We start from the raw sequence: 16,503 nt of genomic DNA, 5'->3' as shown, positions 1-16,503 counted from the left end.
ATTACCTATGATGAAGTAATGGTCTTTCAATAAACTTACACGTTCACGCAGGCATATTACTATGTCATTATTCATCTTTACAGGAGCCTGCAACCCTTTGCCGTTCACGTTTACAATAAGAGACTACCTCTGTAATAAGCTTCACTGGAACAGTGGTAAGGGCAAGGAAGCTATAAACTAGCCCTAGCTATGATAATAGCCTCTTCATCCCATTCTCAACTGTTTTCCATTCCACTGCATCCGAACGATGCTCCTACCCAGCCCATCATTTCAATCATTCAACTTTCTTGATTCGAGCTGATTTGGTTGAGTTACGGTCAAAGAGAGAATACATCAATCCATACATACATCATGCTCTATGTTGCTCAACTGATGTAACCGTGTTCGAGCGTAGCTCACTCAAATCAACTCGGATCAAGGTAATCCAATCATGGAAATGAATGTCTGGAGCAGGAGCATTGTCCACATGTCATAGAATGGACAACAGTGCTGATTGAGAGGAAGTGGCTGTTAGCTGGCAATACATGTGTTATTGAATAATGCATAAAGTAATCATACGTTGACCCATCCAATCCTGCAAAACAGCTGTGTTACACAAAGAAGTCCCTCTGCAACTTTTGCTCTGCCAGGGTACACCTACTTGACAATGAACAAAGACCACTTCTCATATAGCATCACGCTTACAAACATAAAGGTGCCTGTATCTCCAAACTTTACAATGAAACGTGGGGTTTTTATTAGAGCAATGGGCTCGGCTTGGCCAACAGCACCTTGTGTGAAAGTTTCGCGGTCAATGTCGCAAACAGCCCAAAAAATATTTTTTGGTCGTCGTCGTCGAAGAGGTCGACCCCCAGATCCAGTTTGGCTGGTGGCGACATTGCGAAATCTGGGATTGCCCACGATGAACTTCATACTTTGGCACAAGATTCCTTTGACCCCGACAAGCACGTTGATCTATTAAAGAGCCCACGTTTCATTGTAAAGTTTGGAGATACAGGCACCTTTATGTTTTACATATGCTGTAAGGGTGATGCTATATGGAAGGTGGTCTTTGTTTAATGTAAAGTAGTATGACTATAATAGAGCAAAAGATGCAGAAGGACCTCTTTGGGTAACTCAGCTAAAGAGTCAGGACTTCAGGGACAATGCATGAATGGTACGCAACCCTCACACTACGGGAAAAAAGTTGGCTATTCTTGGGTTAAAAGCTGGTGAAAAAATCCCCCGTTTTTTGGGTGACTTTTTACCAAACGACCCAAAAATCACCAACAAGATCACCGGTTTATCACCATAAGATCCCCCATATCCCCTACATACAACCATGATTTCACCAAAAATCGCCAACGAGATCACCGGTTTATCATCATAGAATCATCATTATCACCAAGTTTTCCCTTAAATACAACCATGATTTCACCATAATCACCCATGGCATAACAACTATATCCCCAGGTCATTACACAGTGGGTGTGGGTTATACATTGGTGGTGGCCATCCCATGTTACCATAGCACCATGCAATGGGAGTTCAAGTCGACCGGAGTGGACAAGTGCCAGTAGTAATCCATTGGGGTATGCAGCCTGTGCCGGTGCCACTTGTACAGTGAGCACTCACACCCCTCCATCATGCCCAACACACATACGACTATGGTATTGAATCGCAAAATACTGCGATTGGGAAGGTTAGATGCCCATGTTGCATATACAAAATCTCGAGAATTCCACTGTTCCTGTCACTGGCGGAGTTTGCTTTAACATAGGTACCTGCTTCGTTCATGCATCCAGCAGCTTCATTGAAGGGTTGTAATGACAAGGAGTATAAGAAAAGTAGTGTATTGATGCTGTATAATCATTTAAACTGCACCTTTAGGGCTAGAGTCTTAAGGGTGTTTTCGGGTTATTAAGGTGATATTTGGGTGATAGCATTCACCCATCATTCACCCAAATCCTCTTTAGATCACCAATGGTTAAAGGTGGGGTATTTAGGTTGTATTTAGGTGATTTGCTGTAACCGGAAAATGACCAGCGGTAACCAAAGGTGATTTCTTGGAGAAATGGATGAAAAGCAGGGGATACAGTCACCTTCTTTTCACCCATATCACCATTGGGGGTTTATTGGCGATGTTGGTTGTAATCTGGTGAAAAGATCACCCAAATTTAACCCATCAAATTGGTGATTGCCAAAATCACCCATATTTCACCAATATCACCGAGTATTCACCTTTTTCACCCAAATTTTTCCCGTAGTGTCACTTTTATGTCATACATTGGCAGCTAATAGCCACTTTTGTGCATTCCCAACTTTTGTGCCTTCTATTGTAGGTTGACGATTCTCCTGCTCTAGACATTCATTTCCATGATTAAAGTAGGTTGATCCGGGCTGATTTGGTTGAGTTACGCTCACACAAGATTACATCGGTTGAGCTACATCGAGCGTGCTTTATGTCCAGAGTGATGTAATCTCTCTTTGACCGCAGCTCAGTCAAATCAGCTCGGATCAACCTACTTTAATCATGGAAATGAATGTCTAGAGCAGGGGCATCGTTCCCATGCAGTGGATCTGGGAACAATGATGATTGGATAAAAGTGGCCGTTAGCTAGCAATACATGCCTGTTCCTAGATGATCCATAAAGTAATTATACATTGACCCTTTCATTCATGCAAACGTAGCTGTGTTACACAACACGACCCTCTGCATCTTTTGCTCTGCCAGGGTCCACCTACTTGACAATGAACAAAAACCACTCTTCATATAGCATCACGCTTACAAACATAAAGGTGCCTGTATCTCCAAACTTTACAATGAAACGTGGGGTTTTTATTAGAGCAATGGGCTCGGCTTGGCCAGCAGCACCTTGTGTGAAAGTTTCGCGTTCAATGTCGCAAACAGCTCAAAAAAATATTTTTTGGTCGTCGTCGTCGAAGAGGTCGACCCCCGGATCCAGTTTGGCTGGTGGCGACATTGCGAAATCTGGGATTGGCAAGCTTGATCGTGAAACTGGCACCCCAGGTGCAGTTGGCCAAGCCGAGCACATTGCTCTAATAAAAACCCCACGTTTCATTGTAAAGTTTGGAGATACAGGCACCTTTATGTTTGTAAGCGTGATGCTATATGAGAAGTGGTCTTTGTTCATTGTCAAGTAGGTTGTTCCTGACAGAGCCAATTATGCAGAGGATCGTGCTTGTGTAACTCAGCTGGTTGGGTAGAAGGAAGGGTCAATGCATGATGTTTGTACATAGTTCACAAATCGCCAGGTCATAGCCACTTCCTCCCATTCACCTTTGTTGCCCAACCCGTTGCATACAAACGATTCTCCTGCTCCAGACCATCATTTCCATCCTTCAGCTCTCTTGATCCGATGGGATTTGACTGGGTTATGGTCAAACACAGAAGTATCATCCAAACTAAGAAAGATTAAATTGATTAGTTATTTGTAAACTGCTGGTTGATAGCCCATTCCTCCCATACACCTTTGTTCTCCAATCCAATGCATACGATCGATTGTCCTACTCCAGCCTAGCATGCCCATCCTTCAACTTTCTTGATCCGAGGGGATTTGGCTGAGCAACGCTCAAACACAGAAGTATCATGCAAGCACAAGAAAAATGAAGTTAATTTCCAGGTCTTCCCCTCCCCGTTTCTTGCCTCTTCTTCCCATTCTCAACTGTTGCCCCATTCGAGTACAATTACCTCCTGTGAACGATTGTCCTGCTTCAACACACCCATCATGTTAATCCTACAGCTGTCTTGATCCCATTGTCTTTGGCTGAATGGCAAATCCGTGGCGTGTACACCCCACTACACGACACACCTTTCGTCGCACTCTCTTGCACACTCCTCTGCCACAATCAAACGTTACAGCATTCATTACAGCAGTTGCTATTAGCAAGGTCTTTATTGCATTGTCTCAAGCAGCATCCACAACCTTGTCACTCTACTACAACACACGCGTTTACACACTCCTCTGCCACAACAACACGTAGCAGCTAGCAAAGTCTTTACGCCATTGTCTCAAGTTACTTGCAGCAGTCTTTCTTTGCGTGAACAGCAGATATCCATCGTACAGCAGCAGCCTTATTTACGTGTAGCAATCCGCTGCAATACATACGCGTTGTTTTGGATATGGATATGGATCTTGGTATGGTACATGGGATGGAAGGATCTGGTTGTATACTACGCGTGGAAAAGAGTGTATCCATGTCAACTTGTCCATTGACCTTATCATCGCGAACGGTTGGTGCATCTGCTTACGTACTCTATATGCTATTCTATGGCAGCTGCTATCATCATTCTTTGTGCAACAAGTCAATCATCATCATCCAACTCCATCTTTGCACACTATGCATATGATTTGCCATCACGCATCAAGTGCCGGTTCACATCCATCCGTTCACCTTTGCACAACGCACGCCCAAAGGATAGAAACTTCCCACATCGATGTATCTCCCCTATTACAGCAATTCGATCTCTCTTGTGAATGATGTTAGATTAAAGGATTTGCCGAATACGGGATTGCGTTGGTCACCCATTTCTCATTATGTATGGTGTAAGACATCTTCCTTCTTCCGAATGCGACGTTGTTGTGTGTGGCATTTCTCATTATGTATGGTGTAAGAGATCTCCCTCCTTCCGAATGATACGTCGTAGTGTGTGGATACTTGATGCATTATAGTATGGAAAGGTTAATACAGGATGGTAGCAATTAACTTCACTTGTAAATGCTGTGAGAAAGGAAAATGAGAGGAAGAGAAGGGATTCATTGTGTCTTGAACAAAGCCTGCATTCGATTGTATAGCTCACCTCCCTTTTGCGATTGGACCTTGTAAGGTAGGATTTGCGCATGCAACAACTAAGATGGTGTTGCTTGGATACAGGTTGCGAACGTAAATATACACTCCGATCCCTGACATGCACTAATTCTCGATCCGGTCATTACATAAGCTGGCTGTTGGTATAACTGTAAACGATTGCTACTCTTAAAAGTGTTTATTGATTCATCTCGTGTATACATTAAGACTACAAATAGCGTACTTTTGGAGCTTCAGGATTGTATTAAAAGGAGGAATGGATGTGGCACCATACGCGAAACGTGGAGTGTGATATGCATTGATCTTGTTCCGCGCGGTTTGATTTGTAAGCAGGACGACAGAAAGACATTAGCAACAAGGTTAGCGTTATCGTGTTCTACTTTTTTCTCCTCAATACTCGAATACAACAATGGCTCACTCTGACATTAAGGTATTGTACGCTGTTGCAATCTCGTCATTTCAGCTCCTTAACGGTTTGTTGGCAGTTGAACAATGGCATGGACTTCCCTCCCATTGGCTTCGGTACATATGGAGGTCCTGATGCTCCCGAGAAGGTGTATGAAGGTGCCAAGGTAGCTCTTGAAGTCGGCTATCGTCATATCGACACTGCTTTTGTCTGTAAGTGGTATACCTATATACGACACGTGTAGGCGGCGCGCTTGTACAAATGTGATGTGGCGCTTCATGTATCACTCAACGACACATTTGGGTTCACTTTGCATAGATGGGACTGAGGCAGCAGTTGGCAAGGCTATCCGTGAAAGCAATGTGGCTCCTGAAGAGATCTTTGTTGTTACCAAGTTATGGCAAACTTTCCATGAACCTGAGCGTGTACGCCCTGCTTGTGAACGTTCCCTCGAGCTTTTGGATCTCAAGCAAATCTCCCAATATTTGATGCATTGGCCCTTTTCTTGGAAGTTTACCGATTATTCTCACAACCATTTGAAGCCCAAAGAAGGTGATGATATTCCTGTCACTGGTGTTCCCTTTGTTGAAACCTGGAAGGCTATGGAACAACTTGTCGAAGATGGTTTGGTCAAGAGCATTGGTAAGTAGTAATAGCACTATGGCTTATCAATATTAGGAAAGAAACTAATCATTATTATTAGGTGTGTCCAACTTTACTATTCCCATGTTGGAAGAGCTCTTGAAGAATTGCAAGATTAAGCCTGCTGTCAACCAAGTGGAAATTCATCCTCTTCTCCCCCAAGAAGAGCTCTTGGAATTCTGCAACAAGAATGGCATTGCGCTCACTGCCTATTGCCCCCTCTCCAACCCTGGCAAGGGTAAGGACTCTGCCATCAACCACCCCACGGTAAGTCATCCAACCCTGTGGGCCCAATACCTCACATGACTCATGGCAACGATGCTTCTGTAGGTTATTGAGATCGCTGAAAAGTACAAAAAGACTCCTGGTCAAGTGCTCCTTAACTGGGGCATGCAACGTGGATATGCTGGTAAGTGTGCATTGTGTATGATGTCAGGCTATGCATAGCTTATGCTTATAATAATTATGTATAGTGATCCCCAAATCGGTTACTCCTCAACGTATCAAGGACAACTTTGTGCAGTTCCAAATGGACCCTGAAGACGTGGAGCGTATTACTGACATTGGTCGTAAGGGCCAACAAGTCCGACTATGGTAATACTATCTCGAATGTGCGAGGACCAATTCTATTTATTCACATGATAATAATAATATCCTGTAGTGATCCTGCTATTGACTTTGGACCATCCAACAAGATCTTTTAATTACTAGAATAGAAGAAAGGAATTATGTTGGGTGTGTCAGATCAAGACACCGAAAGTGTTTATCCGATAAAAAAGTCTTGGCATGAATGATATTGGGATCGATGATGATGTCGATGATGATGACGATGATGCATGGATTACAACAAGGGAAAAGCAGCTGATCATGATGTTCTTTTGTGGTGTAACATCATCGCTTATAATAGCACCCATGTACTGGTTCGTGGTGCTGCTTCTCTTTCCGATCAAAGCCTTTACACTCACACACGCACAACACTTTTTTTTCCTCTTTTTCTTTCACCCCTTTTTCCTCCTTCTTTTTATTACTTTTACACACAACTATGTCTGGTGCAGAAGGCGAAGTCAACAACGTCGATAAGATTCCTGCTGAGCAAAAGGGTGCTTTCCACTCGTTTCTCAAGTCGCTCGCATCCTTTTCTGGTGACCTGTCATCCTTGACATGCCCTGCCTTTTTGCTTGCTCCTGTTTCCTTGATTGAATACTCGTAAGTATCGGATGAGCATCAAGATGGAGAGAAACGTATACGCGTACGCGGACTCACCATTTGTGTTACAGGCAGCATTGGGTTCAGCATCCAAACCTGTTCACCGCGATTACGGAATCCGACGATGAGTTGCAACGTATGCTAGCCTTGGTGAAATGGTACATCTCGTCCTTGAACGCATCCTATTCCAGCCGTGTACCCAAAGGAGAATGGGAAAAGAAGCCATACAACCCTATCTTGGGAGAGCAATACTTTATGTCTTGGGGTGAAGTCGACGGCAGTGGTGAAACGCATGTTACTTGTGAGCAAGTGTCGCATCATCCACCAATCACTGGTTTCTACATGAAGAACGACAAGGCCAACATGTCTTTCAATGGTCACACTGGACAAAAGACTCGCTTCTCCAGCACGGCATTGATCTGTGATCAAGTGGGTCAAAGCTTGGTTACTCTTCATGATCGCAACGATGAGACGTACATGGTCACTAGCCCATCGCTTACCGTCAACGGTATTTGGTATGCAGGTAAGGAATTTTTTTTATTCATGGGATTCTTCTAGTATATTGGATAAGGAGTTCTCATCATCACATCAATACATAGCACCATACATTGAATTGACTGGCAACTCATACATTCAATCGACTACTGGATATTACGCTACCATTGAATACTCTTCTCGTGGTTGGATCTCGGGTGAAAAGAACCATTTCAAGTGCTACATCCGGAAAAACATGGGCAACCCCAAGGAATACGTTTACAAGATCGAAGGTCAATGGAGCGCCAAGTCCACCATCACCCCTTATGGCACCAAGTCATCAGCTCACTTTTTGGATGTGAATGATGTTGTCCCAGGTTCAATCAACGTCAAACCACTTGAGGAACAAGGTGATTTGGAAACACGACGTGTGTGGCAAAAGGTGTCGGAAGCTATCCGTGCAGGTGATACCCAAACAGCTGGTGCCGAGAAGAGCAAGATTGAAAACAAGCAACGTGCTGAACGTAAGGAACGTGATGAACAAAGTACACAATGGGAGCCAAAGTTTTTCCACTGGGAAGAGAACCATCCTACCGTTTTCTCTTTGCAACGTATGCTCGCTTCGGCTGTCAAGAACAAGTACGATCCTCCTACTTCTGGCAATTGGGTTTACAAGCAGTAGTAGTAGATAATTCCTCTCCCCTTCCCCATTCTCTTCCCCACTACTTTTTCTTTCTTTTAGATGTTGGTTTTCTTTTTCTTTTCTTCGCGTGCGTATCTTTTTTTGTTGAACCATGTTCCCCCATTTCTTCTCTTCCATCCCTTTCCGTTGTGTAAATATAATGGGATCTTTCTTTCTTTCGGCATATATACACACACACATACAAAGTTTCTGATTGCAATTACCCCAATCTTGATTCTTGATTTGGGGAGTATCATGTGTTCATTGTTCTTTCGTCATACGTTCATGGTCGGCACTTTTCATAATGCACAACACTTGCCAAGGCGGTACTTGATCTGCCGCCCTACTTTGGAAATCCAAGAATCCCTTTTATCCGATTTGCCCGTATTCCGCATGAATCATTTTGACAGCCGCATTAGCCATTATCACATTGCTTTCATGAAGGGCATTAAAAGTAACACCATGGATGCATGAGTGTCATATGACAATCAATTGTCGGATTATGGATGCCACCAATGATGAGTAGAATCTGCAATTTCATTGTTAGGAAACATCAATGTTTGCTTTATTTGCAATAAAAGTTCATCGTGATATCATGAATCAAGAGACATAGCGTTGCTACGTACATTAAATTAGGCGAAACCAGATAACCGGATTATTCTCCAGGGATCAACAAATGGGTTGTCTCATATTAACAAACACATGCACACTATAAATAAAGCAAGCCATTTACTCGAATGAGTAGTACTCTATAACAAACAATCAACATGCTTGGAAAAATCGCTCTTGAAGAAGCTTTCAATTTACCAGACATTGCCGAGGCGAGCAAGGATGACACTGCTATTTATGTAACGGACATTGAGAGATACACGAGTGATGTGGTGGATATCACTGGTCAACGTCTTCAACGTAAGGATCAATGGGGTGTGGGATACACTATTCTATCCCACACAGTCCCTGGTGTGCAAGGTGAAAGTGATCCAGCCTCTGCCGAAAAGATGGCAACGCGTATCAACAACTACATTGCCGACAAGATCAAGAATCATCGAACACGCTATGGTGCATTTGCTACTTTATCCATGCATGATCCCAAGCAGGCTGGTGAGGAATTGACTCGTTGTGTCAAGGAGCTTGGTTTCCATGGCGCGTTGCTTAACGACGTGCAGCATGCTGGATCGGATGGTGAAACACTACTCTATTATGATCATCCACGCTACGACGCTTTTTGGAAAGTTGTATGCGAGCTTGATGTCCCAATTTACATCCATCCAGCACCTCCTCAAGGTGCTATTTACGAAAAGCAATACAAGGATCGACGTTATCTCATTGGCCCTCCTTTATCCTTTGCCAACAATGTGAGCTTGCACCTCCTCGGTATGATTTCCAATGGTGTCTTTGATCGGTTCCCGAAGCTGCAAATCATTGTGGGCCATTTAGGCGAGCACATTCCTTTTGATTTTTGGCGTATCAATCATTGGTTTGAAGATATTGAAAAACCACTCGGCATGGTTGCCAAACGCACCCTCAAGGATTACTTTCAGGATAACATTTGGATCACTACATCAGGCCACTTTTCCAATGCCACGCTCAACTTTTGCATTTCGCAAGTGGGAGCGGATCGTATCCTGTTTAGCATTGATTATCCCTACGAAACATTCGAGGATGCATGCGATTGGTTTGACAACCGCACTGAAATGAGCATTGGTGATAAGATTGCTATTGGAAGAGAAAACGCGAAACGTCTTTTAAAGTTGAAGGATTATCAGGATGCCAATGCTCCCGTTCCCAAATAGAAGAAGAAAATACAAATCATAGATGATAGAATTACTCTTTATTGTAATGGGTCTGCTAATTAAAGGAACAAATAAATAGTTTGATTCTTTGTATAAAGTAGCACTTGGTGTTTTTTAACTTCAGGACCATCCATTGAAAGCAGTAGCAGCAGCCAAAGTCGTGAACATCCCCAAAAAAAAGATTGTTCAGCCAAAGGCTGCGACCGATAGGTCACGTGACCTCAAAAAGAAAAAGTGCAAAAGCGACGGATCTTCATATTTCATCTTTACAGAATTCCCCCACCGGGAATTGAACCCGGGCCACCGGTGTGAGAGACCGGGATCCTAGCCACTAGACCATAGAGGACGATTTCTGTTGTTCTTATTTTTTACATCGCTCGGAACTATATAAACCGCTCGCCTTCCCAAAAAGGAAAATAAGTCACGTGAGCCGCGCGAGTCCCGCAATCGTGGGTCACATGATACCGCAAAATCGTCCTGTCGCCTTGCCAACCATCTTTATCTGCTATTTCTTTACACTGTTTCCACCATGACAACAACACAAGGATAAAAAAGCAATTGTAGACACAATACTGATGAACTTCAACACTCGAATAAAGCACGGCATTGCAATGTAAAAAGTTGTTTGGGAACAATTGAGGACTTGAAAAGGCCTACTTGTTTTATTGTCCATGCCAGATCTACTGCTACAATTACTTCTAGATGACGATTGCCGACAAGGTCAAGCAGTTTGAGCAGTGAATTATAAGAACATTCGTGAGTACTGTTGAAATGGGTGCTTTGTTGGTTATCTCAAGTGGTTGTTATAAGCTAGACTTTTTCCACTCTTCTGCCGTTCACCCTTGTTGCCACCTACGAGGATTAGCTACAAGCAATACTACAACGTCGTTATAAGGAAGGAATGAGAACATGTGATTGAAAGGTAATGGATGGTGAAAAAGGTTGAGGCAAAAGCAAGCAGGCTCACGCTTGCATATGGATAGATATCATAGCCGTCCTGTGTATACTTTATAGATGGTTGTATATTGGAATGTATTCTTGTTAACGAATAAACGGAGCGTTGGGAGGCGTTGTTGGCTACGGATCGTTAAAGAGTCACTCGCTCAAGTAAAGGGATAGCTGACAATGAATGAAATTCAAGGACAAGTGGATAAGGATGAAGTATTGCACCGTGTTGTAAAGCACAATCAAAGGAACAAAGAGTCAGTGATACAAAGAAAAGTGCCAATCGCTGCATTTTATTAAGACACACAAGTTTAATCCTATTAGGTATGATGGGTTGCCTGGATACAATACGCCGAGAGTACGATCCGGGTCTCTATGGAAAGAAAAGGCTTTAAACAGCTCTACAGAGATGTAGTTGTATTCGGGAAAGGGTTCTATGCATAGTTAATTGAATAAAGGAGTGGTCTATTTGTTTGTCGACACCCTTGAGTGGTGTTGTATAGCAACGAGGAAAGGATTTGGAGTTGATGGTGGAAAGTGGGTCATGGGGCGATCGTAACAACTGCATGGGGTCCAATGTCCACCTTGGTCATCAGCAAGACAACAACATGCTACCGAAACGATCACCCATTTACGTATAACTCAACTGCAGCGGCCATCATCTTATTTTTATGCAAGTGCTTTGGTTTTGGCGTCATGCAGCACCACGCCATCCAACCTCAAGAACCGGATCCATTTCCGTATTCATGCAGCATCACCTGTAACTTTCAATGCTTCCATCCATCATATTGAATACATCTAGCTTTTGTTATTATGATCCGGTTGTGCTCTTTTTTTTTGCACCATGTTGCCAGCAATGCCAAGTGGGACTTTAAATGCCAATTTATTTGGAACATCATCGTATTGCTTAAGAAATGTGTTTATGGATACAAGTTGCTAGGTGGCAAGTAAAATCACTGATAGCAAGCAGATTGATAGATCTATATTGGAAGCAACGTGAATATTTAATCCAAGCTATCTACAACAAGTTTGACTCCTTTTCCTTTTGCATAGCTAGTCAATTCATCAACATCATCTGGTATCCTTTGTTCCTTGGAGAGTAAGAACGTGACATTGCGCACCTTGGGTAATCCATCGATAAGGGCCTTGATACCACAGGTAGTGACAATAGGGCAGTCGACAATATCCACTTGTTCCATCAATGGCGCATGGGGTAAAAGTGCTTCCAATGTCCTGTCACTCAATACATGAATCGATAGCAAGCGTAGCTTCACGAGTTGTATCCCATCCAACATCCGAAATAACTGAGCACACTCAATACTTTTGGCTCCATCCAGCGCTACGAGTTCTAGTTGACGCAAGGTGGTCATCGTCCCCAATCGATGGATCAATGTATGCCATTCCCAAGCACGATTAGGGTCGTATTCCCATATATGCACGTGAAGCGAAAGGTTTTGCAGTGTATCAAGGTTCATAAGTGTATCCCATATCTTATCACTGGCAGAATTCACTTGATGTAGTACCACCGTTTCAAGGTTGGATGATTGTCGAATCAAGTGCACAAGGGTATCTGGCAAAGTTTCATGTGTGTGAGAGGATACAAGAGTCTTGAGAGAAGTGGATTGGAAGGCATTGATGTCGCTCCATGGTGGAATTTGTATAGGGATACACGTATCAAAGTAAAGAGTCTCAAGTGTGTGTTGATGTTCCAATACAAATTCCATAATGTCGATGTCATGGCATTGTCCATAGTAACCAAGGTGTCGTAAACCCGGCTTGTCAGAGGATGATGGTGGTGGTGGTGGCCACGTTACTATTTCAGGTACAGCAAATTCGCCAATAAACATGGATTGCAGTTGAGGACAGGCGTTCATTATGTCGCGGCAGATGATGGGATCTGTAACATCGATATGAAGATGTTGCAATGTTGTTGAGCATCGTTGTAAGAGACCCATCCAGTCAACTTGAAGATTTTGGGTTGTCAATGCCAAGGACACCAATCCAAGACCATTTGTATTGGGCAAAGGAGGAGCCGGCGGAGGATATAGGCACATGTCATCATCATCATCATCAAACATAAGCATCGGATACATCAAGTCGTAATGGCATGCAAAATGTCGCATATGACCGTCACCACCAACACCACCACTGGAAGCTGTAATGATCCCAACAAAGTCCAAGCATGCACCAGTGACACCAGTGAATTTGAGTGATTCGCACCTCACATTTTTCAAGAGATCAATAAGGCGCTCGTTATCCTCAATCCTGAAGTAATCCAGTACTACATGATCGTCAATAACAAGACTCAATAAAGAAGTCATTAGCATGTATAACTTACCAAGAGATTGTAAATGATATCCTTGTAGTTGTTCGAGTGCATGATACAGCAATGCGTCCTTGCTGAGCATGGTGATCTTGCATGAATCGATATACTGGCCAAAACATGAGGTCTGTGCAAGGAAAATGAGATGGTCATGGGTCTTGATATCCACATGCTTCCATAGGTGACTCGAGTAGGGTGGGAGACGCTGACGCCAATAGCGATTCACTTGTACACATTCAATAAAGTCGCGTCGAGAAAAGTCGTGGACAATCTCGCATAGAATCTCGGTTGGCAATCGCTCCAGCATGAATTGAATGGAAGGGAAGGCGAGATGTGTGAACAATAGCCTTGCAAATGAGGGCCGTCTTTTATAGCGGACGAGTGGATGGACATGGAGAATAGGCAAGTGCGGATCGCCCCAATTTGGTTACGCAAGTTCTATGAAAGTTTATGCATGAATGAGCGTCACCCTATTCCGCCTCACCTGGTTTAGCATTTCCTTTACCCAACCCACACACACCCTATCCGCAGCACCGGTTTCTCCACATTCATCATACATAAATAAAACCACAATTATGGCTCTCTTTGATGTATCATGATAGTCCCCCCCTCTGCAAATCCTCCCTGGGATGAATCAAAGTTGGTCATCTTTAGCTATTCATTGTTACGCCACATACTCTCCTTGTGGGTTTCATTGTGAGATCTGATGCGTCTCATCCAAAGGAAAACTTGATCGCACTGCTTAACGAATAACACCTTCATACTCATATTGCCTTGTTTTCGATGTAAGGAACGTTCTATGTTTCATCGACAAAGTTTGCATTCTTGATTGCATCATGGTGTACTACCATATGCGACTGATGCAAGAATACCAAGCTCAAAATCGAAATGGATGCAAACCGCAGATTTCCCTTATAAAGCTTCAAGATGACATTGTTCTTCTACAACAAAGGTCATTACGTAGTCTACGCTTTGCCTTAAAGAGATAGCATGGGCGTTACTTATGAACAAGAGCTTAAAACATGGTATCTCAATATGGAAAATGGCGTGTATTGTATTCCGGTGATAAGCATAGTAAAGGCTCAACACCATTAGCATCATAGATCGACGACAAGGTTTATGGTGTTCTCTCTCGCACTATTGGCCAATGTCTTCAACTACACGACTTGAGCAAAAATGCCATTTCACATGTAAGCTTTGAATTGGGGGCGTTTTCAATATCTTTGACATCACGAAGCATGTGCCAAGGTATCAGCTAACAGGGAGAAGGATTGGATAAACACTCCAAGTAAAGCCAATTGACAAAGTCCAAGACAGCACCTAATACCTCTGTATCGATAAACCGCATTTGATCCGTGCCTGACAATGGCTTTGCGACTGACAACATTTCTATAGCTAATCCAAGGCCACATGTACTATGAGTGTATGAGTGAATCCACAACCAAGTGTGCGTATAATCAATTAGACTCTCTTCGTTTATTCAAAGGTAATTGCTTTATGGGTGGTAGATGTTAAAAAGAGCATCAGAATAAAGGATGGGTGGGCGAGTGTAAGAATCACGTGTCCAATAATCGGTGCCTGTGTGGAAGGGGTTGTCTAATTCTTTTCATTCTACATACCAAACTCTATGGTTGCTCCCGGCGAGTTATTAACGTTTGACTACCGAGCAAGCGATTCCACCAGCAGTATCGACAATTCACGATCGTCGCTCAAGATTGTGCAGTGGAATGTTGAACGCAACTATGGTAATGAATGCGTGTATACCACCACCCACCATGGCGAGCTTCATGGCTCACAATGCTTTGCATTCGATGCTAGAATCCAAGGCCATTATTGATACGTTGAAAGAACTCGATGCCGACGTGTATATTTTGCAAGAGATTGATATTGGATGTCGTCGATCCGGGAGTCGTGACCATATGAAAGAGCTATGCAAGGCATTGAAGGTCAAAGGTGGATTTGTATGCGAGTTCCTGGAAATCGATAGCCCGATACGACAGCCACGAGATGAGGTTAGTTGCATGATTCACAATGTTTCTTATTGTTGCTGATACACATACATATGGGATTTAGGGTGGTGGCGTGCATGGCAATGCCATTTTGTCCAAGCATGACATTGAATTCAGAGTGCTGCAGCATCAATACCATGGATATGATTGGGATCATGAGGGTGAAAAGCTTCGAGAACCAAGGATAGGGTAACGTATTTTTACTTTTATGATGATCATGATGGTGGAGGACTCTCTCCTTATTCACAAGTGGGAACGAAAAACAGGCAGCGATATACATTGGCCGGTACTGTACATGCAGCAGAGATGCCACCCATTCTTTGTTATTGCGTTCATTTGGAGGTATGGATATGGAGAGAACAAGGTATGGATCTACATAGGATTAACATTGCAAGTATGATAGGTCTTTACGGGAATTATTGGCCGAGTAAGCAGCTTTTCCGAAGTACTGGAAGATGCCCGACAACATAGCAAAAGGATCCCGCATCAAGTGATTGGTGGCGATCTCAACACAATGGCTCATACTATTGCACGATTATCATGGAAGTACGCAAGGGATCGGTACCGGTTCCTAAGCCTAGGCGATACCGAGAGTGGATGGTGGGACAGCCACGTGTTATCTTTCCACGACCATGATGGACCAGTTAATACACAGCTTATGGGTGCTGCCTATTTCCTTCTTCCCCAAAGGCTTGCAAGGTGGTTGAGTGGCTTTAGCGAGGACGTTTTACGCCAAGCACGTAATCCTGGATTTTATGATCCTTGGTCAGCACAAGAGGTGACACTCGAGAATCCAGCGTACTTTGGATTGTTTAAGGCTAAGCTGGATTGGACACTGCTGCGGTGTTTGAGAACAGTAAAGAGAGCTCGTGGCAATGACGATTATCGTGCCAGTGATCACAAGTACCTGATGGTGCAAGTTGTTCCCGATACCACCGAGGAGATCAAACAAGAATATGCATTGTGGAAGCAACGTAGGCGGGAATGGAATTATCCTGTTGGGTTGTCATGGACAATGATGGTGACGGCATCACTACTGGTAGCTGCAACAGCAACAAGCATCTATTATTGGGACCTTCTAGTATAGTTGACGTCAACGTGGGATTATTGGATGATGAGAAAACAAAGCTACTACTATTACTATTACCATGATCATCATTCGATTTATTATTATGTATATCACTTGATGTGTGAGAATGCAGCATCTGCATGAA

The 16,503-nt window shown here is 43.3% G+C and overlaps 5 protein-coding genes and 1 non-coding gene across 6 annotated transcripts; 4 read left to right on the top strand and 2 right to left on the bottom strand.

The window, feature by feature from the left end:
• Positions 1-5,218: 5,218 nt before the first annotated feature.
• Positions 5,219-6,561, top strand: O0I10_011039 (uncharacterized protein; the record flags this gene model as incomplete). Its single annotated transcript, XM_058491011.1, has 7 exons — positions 5,219-5,239; positions 5,295-5,427; positions 5,534-5,857; positions 5,919-6,124; positions 6,188-6,266; positions 6,331-6,451; positions 6,519-6,561. 7 exons carry the CDS (start codon positions 5,219-5,221, stop codon positions 6,559-6,561), a joined length of 927 nt encoding a protein of 308 aa, XP_058338203.1.
• A 338-nt stretch (positions 6,562-6,899) lies between these two features.
• O0I10_011038 (uncharacterized protein) lies at positions 6,900-8,219 on the top strand (the record flags this gene model as incomplete). The annotated part of the gene is made up of 3 exons (XM_058491010.1): positions 6,900-7,063; positions 7,135-7,586; positions 7,663-8,219. 3 exons carry the CDS (start codon positions 6,900-6,902, stop codon positions 8,217-8,219), a joined length of 1,173 nt encoding a protein of 390 aa, XP_058338202.1.
• A 767-nt stretch (positions 8,220-8,986) lies between these two features.
• Positions 8,987-10,012, top strand: O0I10_011037 (uncharacterized protein; the record flags this gene model as incomplete). Its single annotated transcript, XM_058491009.1, has 1 exon — positions 8,987-10,012. One exon carries the CDS (start codon positions 8,987-8,989, stop codon positions 10,010-10,012), a length of 1,026 nt encoding a protein of 341 aa, XP_058338201.1.
• Positions 10,013-10,286: 274 nt separating this feature from the next.
• Positions 10,287-10,358, bottom strand: O0I10_011036. Its single transcript has one exon. It is a non-coding gene; the product is annotated as a tRNA-Glu (tRNA).
• A 1,603-nt stretch (positions 10,359-11,961) lies between these two features.
• On the bottom strand, positions 11,962-13,587 carry O0I10_011035 (uncharacterized protein; the record flags this gene model as incomplete). Its single annotated transcript, XM_058491008.1, has 2 exons — positions 11,962-13,238; positions 13,296-13,587. 2 exons carry the CDS (start codon positions 13,585-13,587, stop codon positions 11,962-11,964), a joined length of 1,569 nt encoding a protein of 522 aa, XP_058338200.1.
• A 1,320-nt stretch (positions 13,588-14,907) lies between these two features.
• O0I10_011034 (uncharacterized protein) lies at positions 14,908-16,376 on the top strand (the record flags this gene model as incomplete). Its single annotated transcript, XM_058491007.1, has 5 exons — positions 14,908-15,025; positions 15,099-15,292; positions 15,354-15,478; positions 15,556-15,631; positions 15,693-16,376. The coding sequence occupies 5 exons, from the start codon at positions 14,908-14,910 to the stop codon at positions 16,374-16,376; spliced, it is 1,197 nt and encodes a 398-aa protein (XP_058338199.1).
• Positions 16,377-16,503: the final 127 nt, after the last annotated feature.

This window comes from Lichtheimia ornata (genome assembly GCF_029851405.1).
Source record: "Lichtheimia ornata isolate CBS 291.66 chromosome Unknown scaffold00081, whole genome shotgun sequence".
NCBI lineage: Eukaryota > Fungi > Mucoromycota > Mucoromycetes > Mucorales > Lichtheimiaceae > Lichtheimia > Lichtheimia ornata.
The sequence above is the reverse complement of the archived record's forward strand: the minus strand, read 5'-3'. Positions and strand labels throughout refer to the sequence as shown.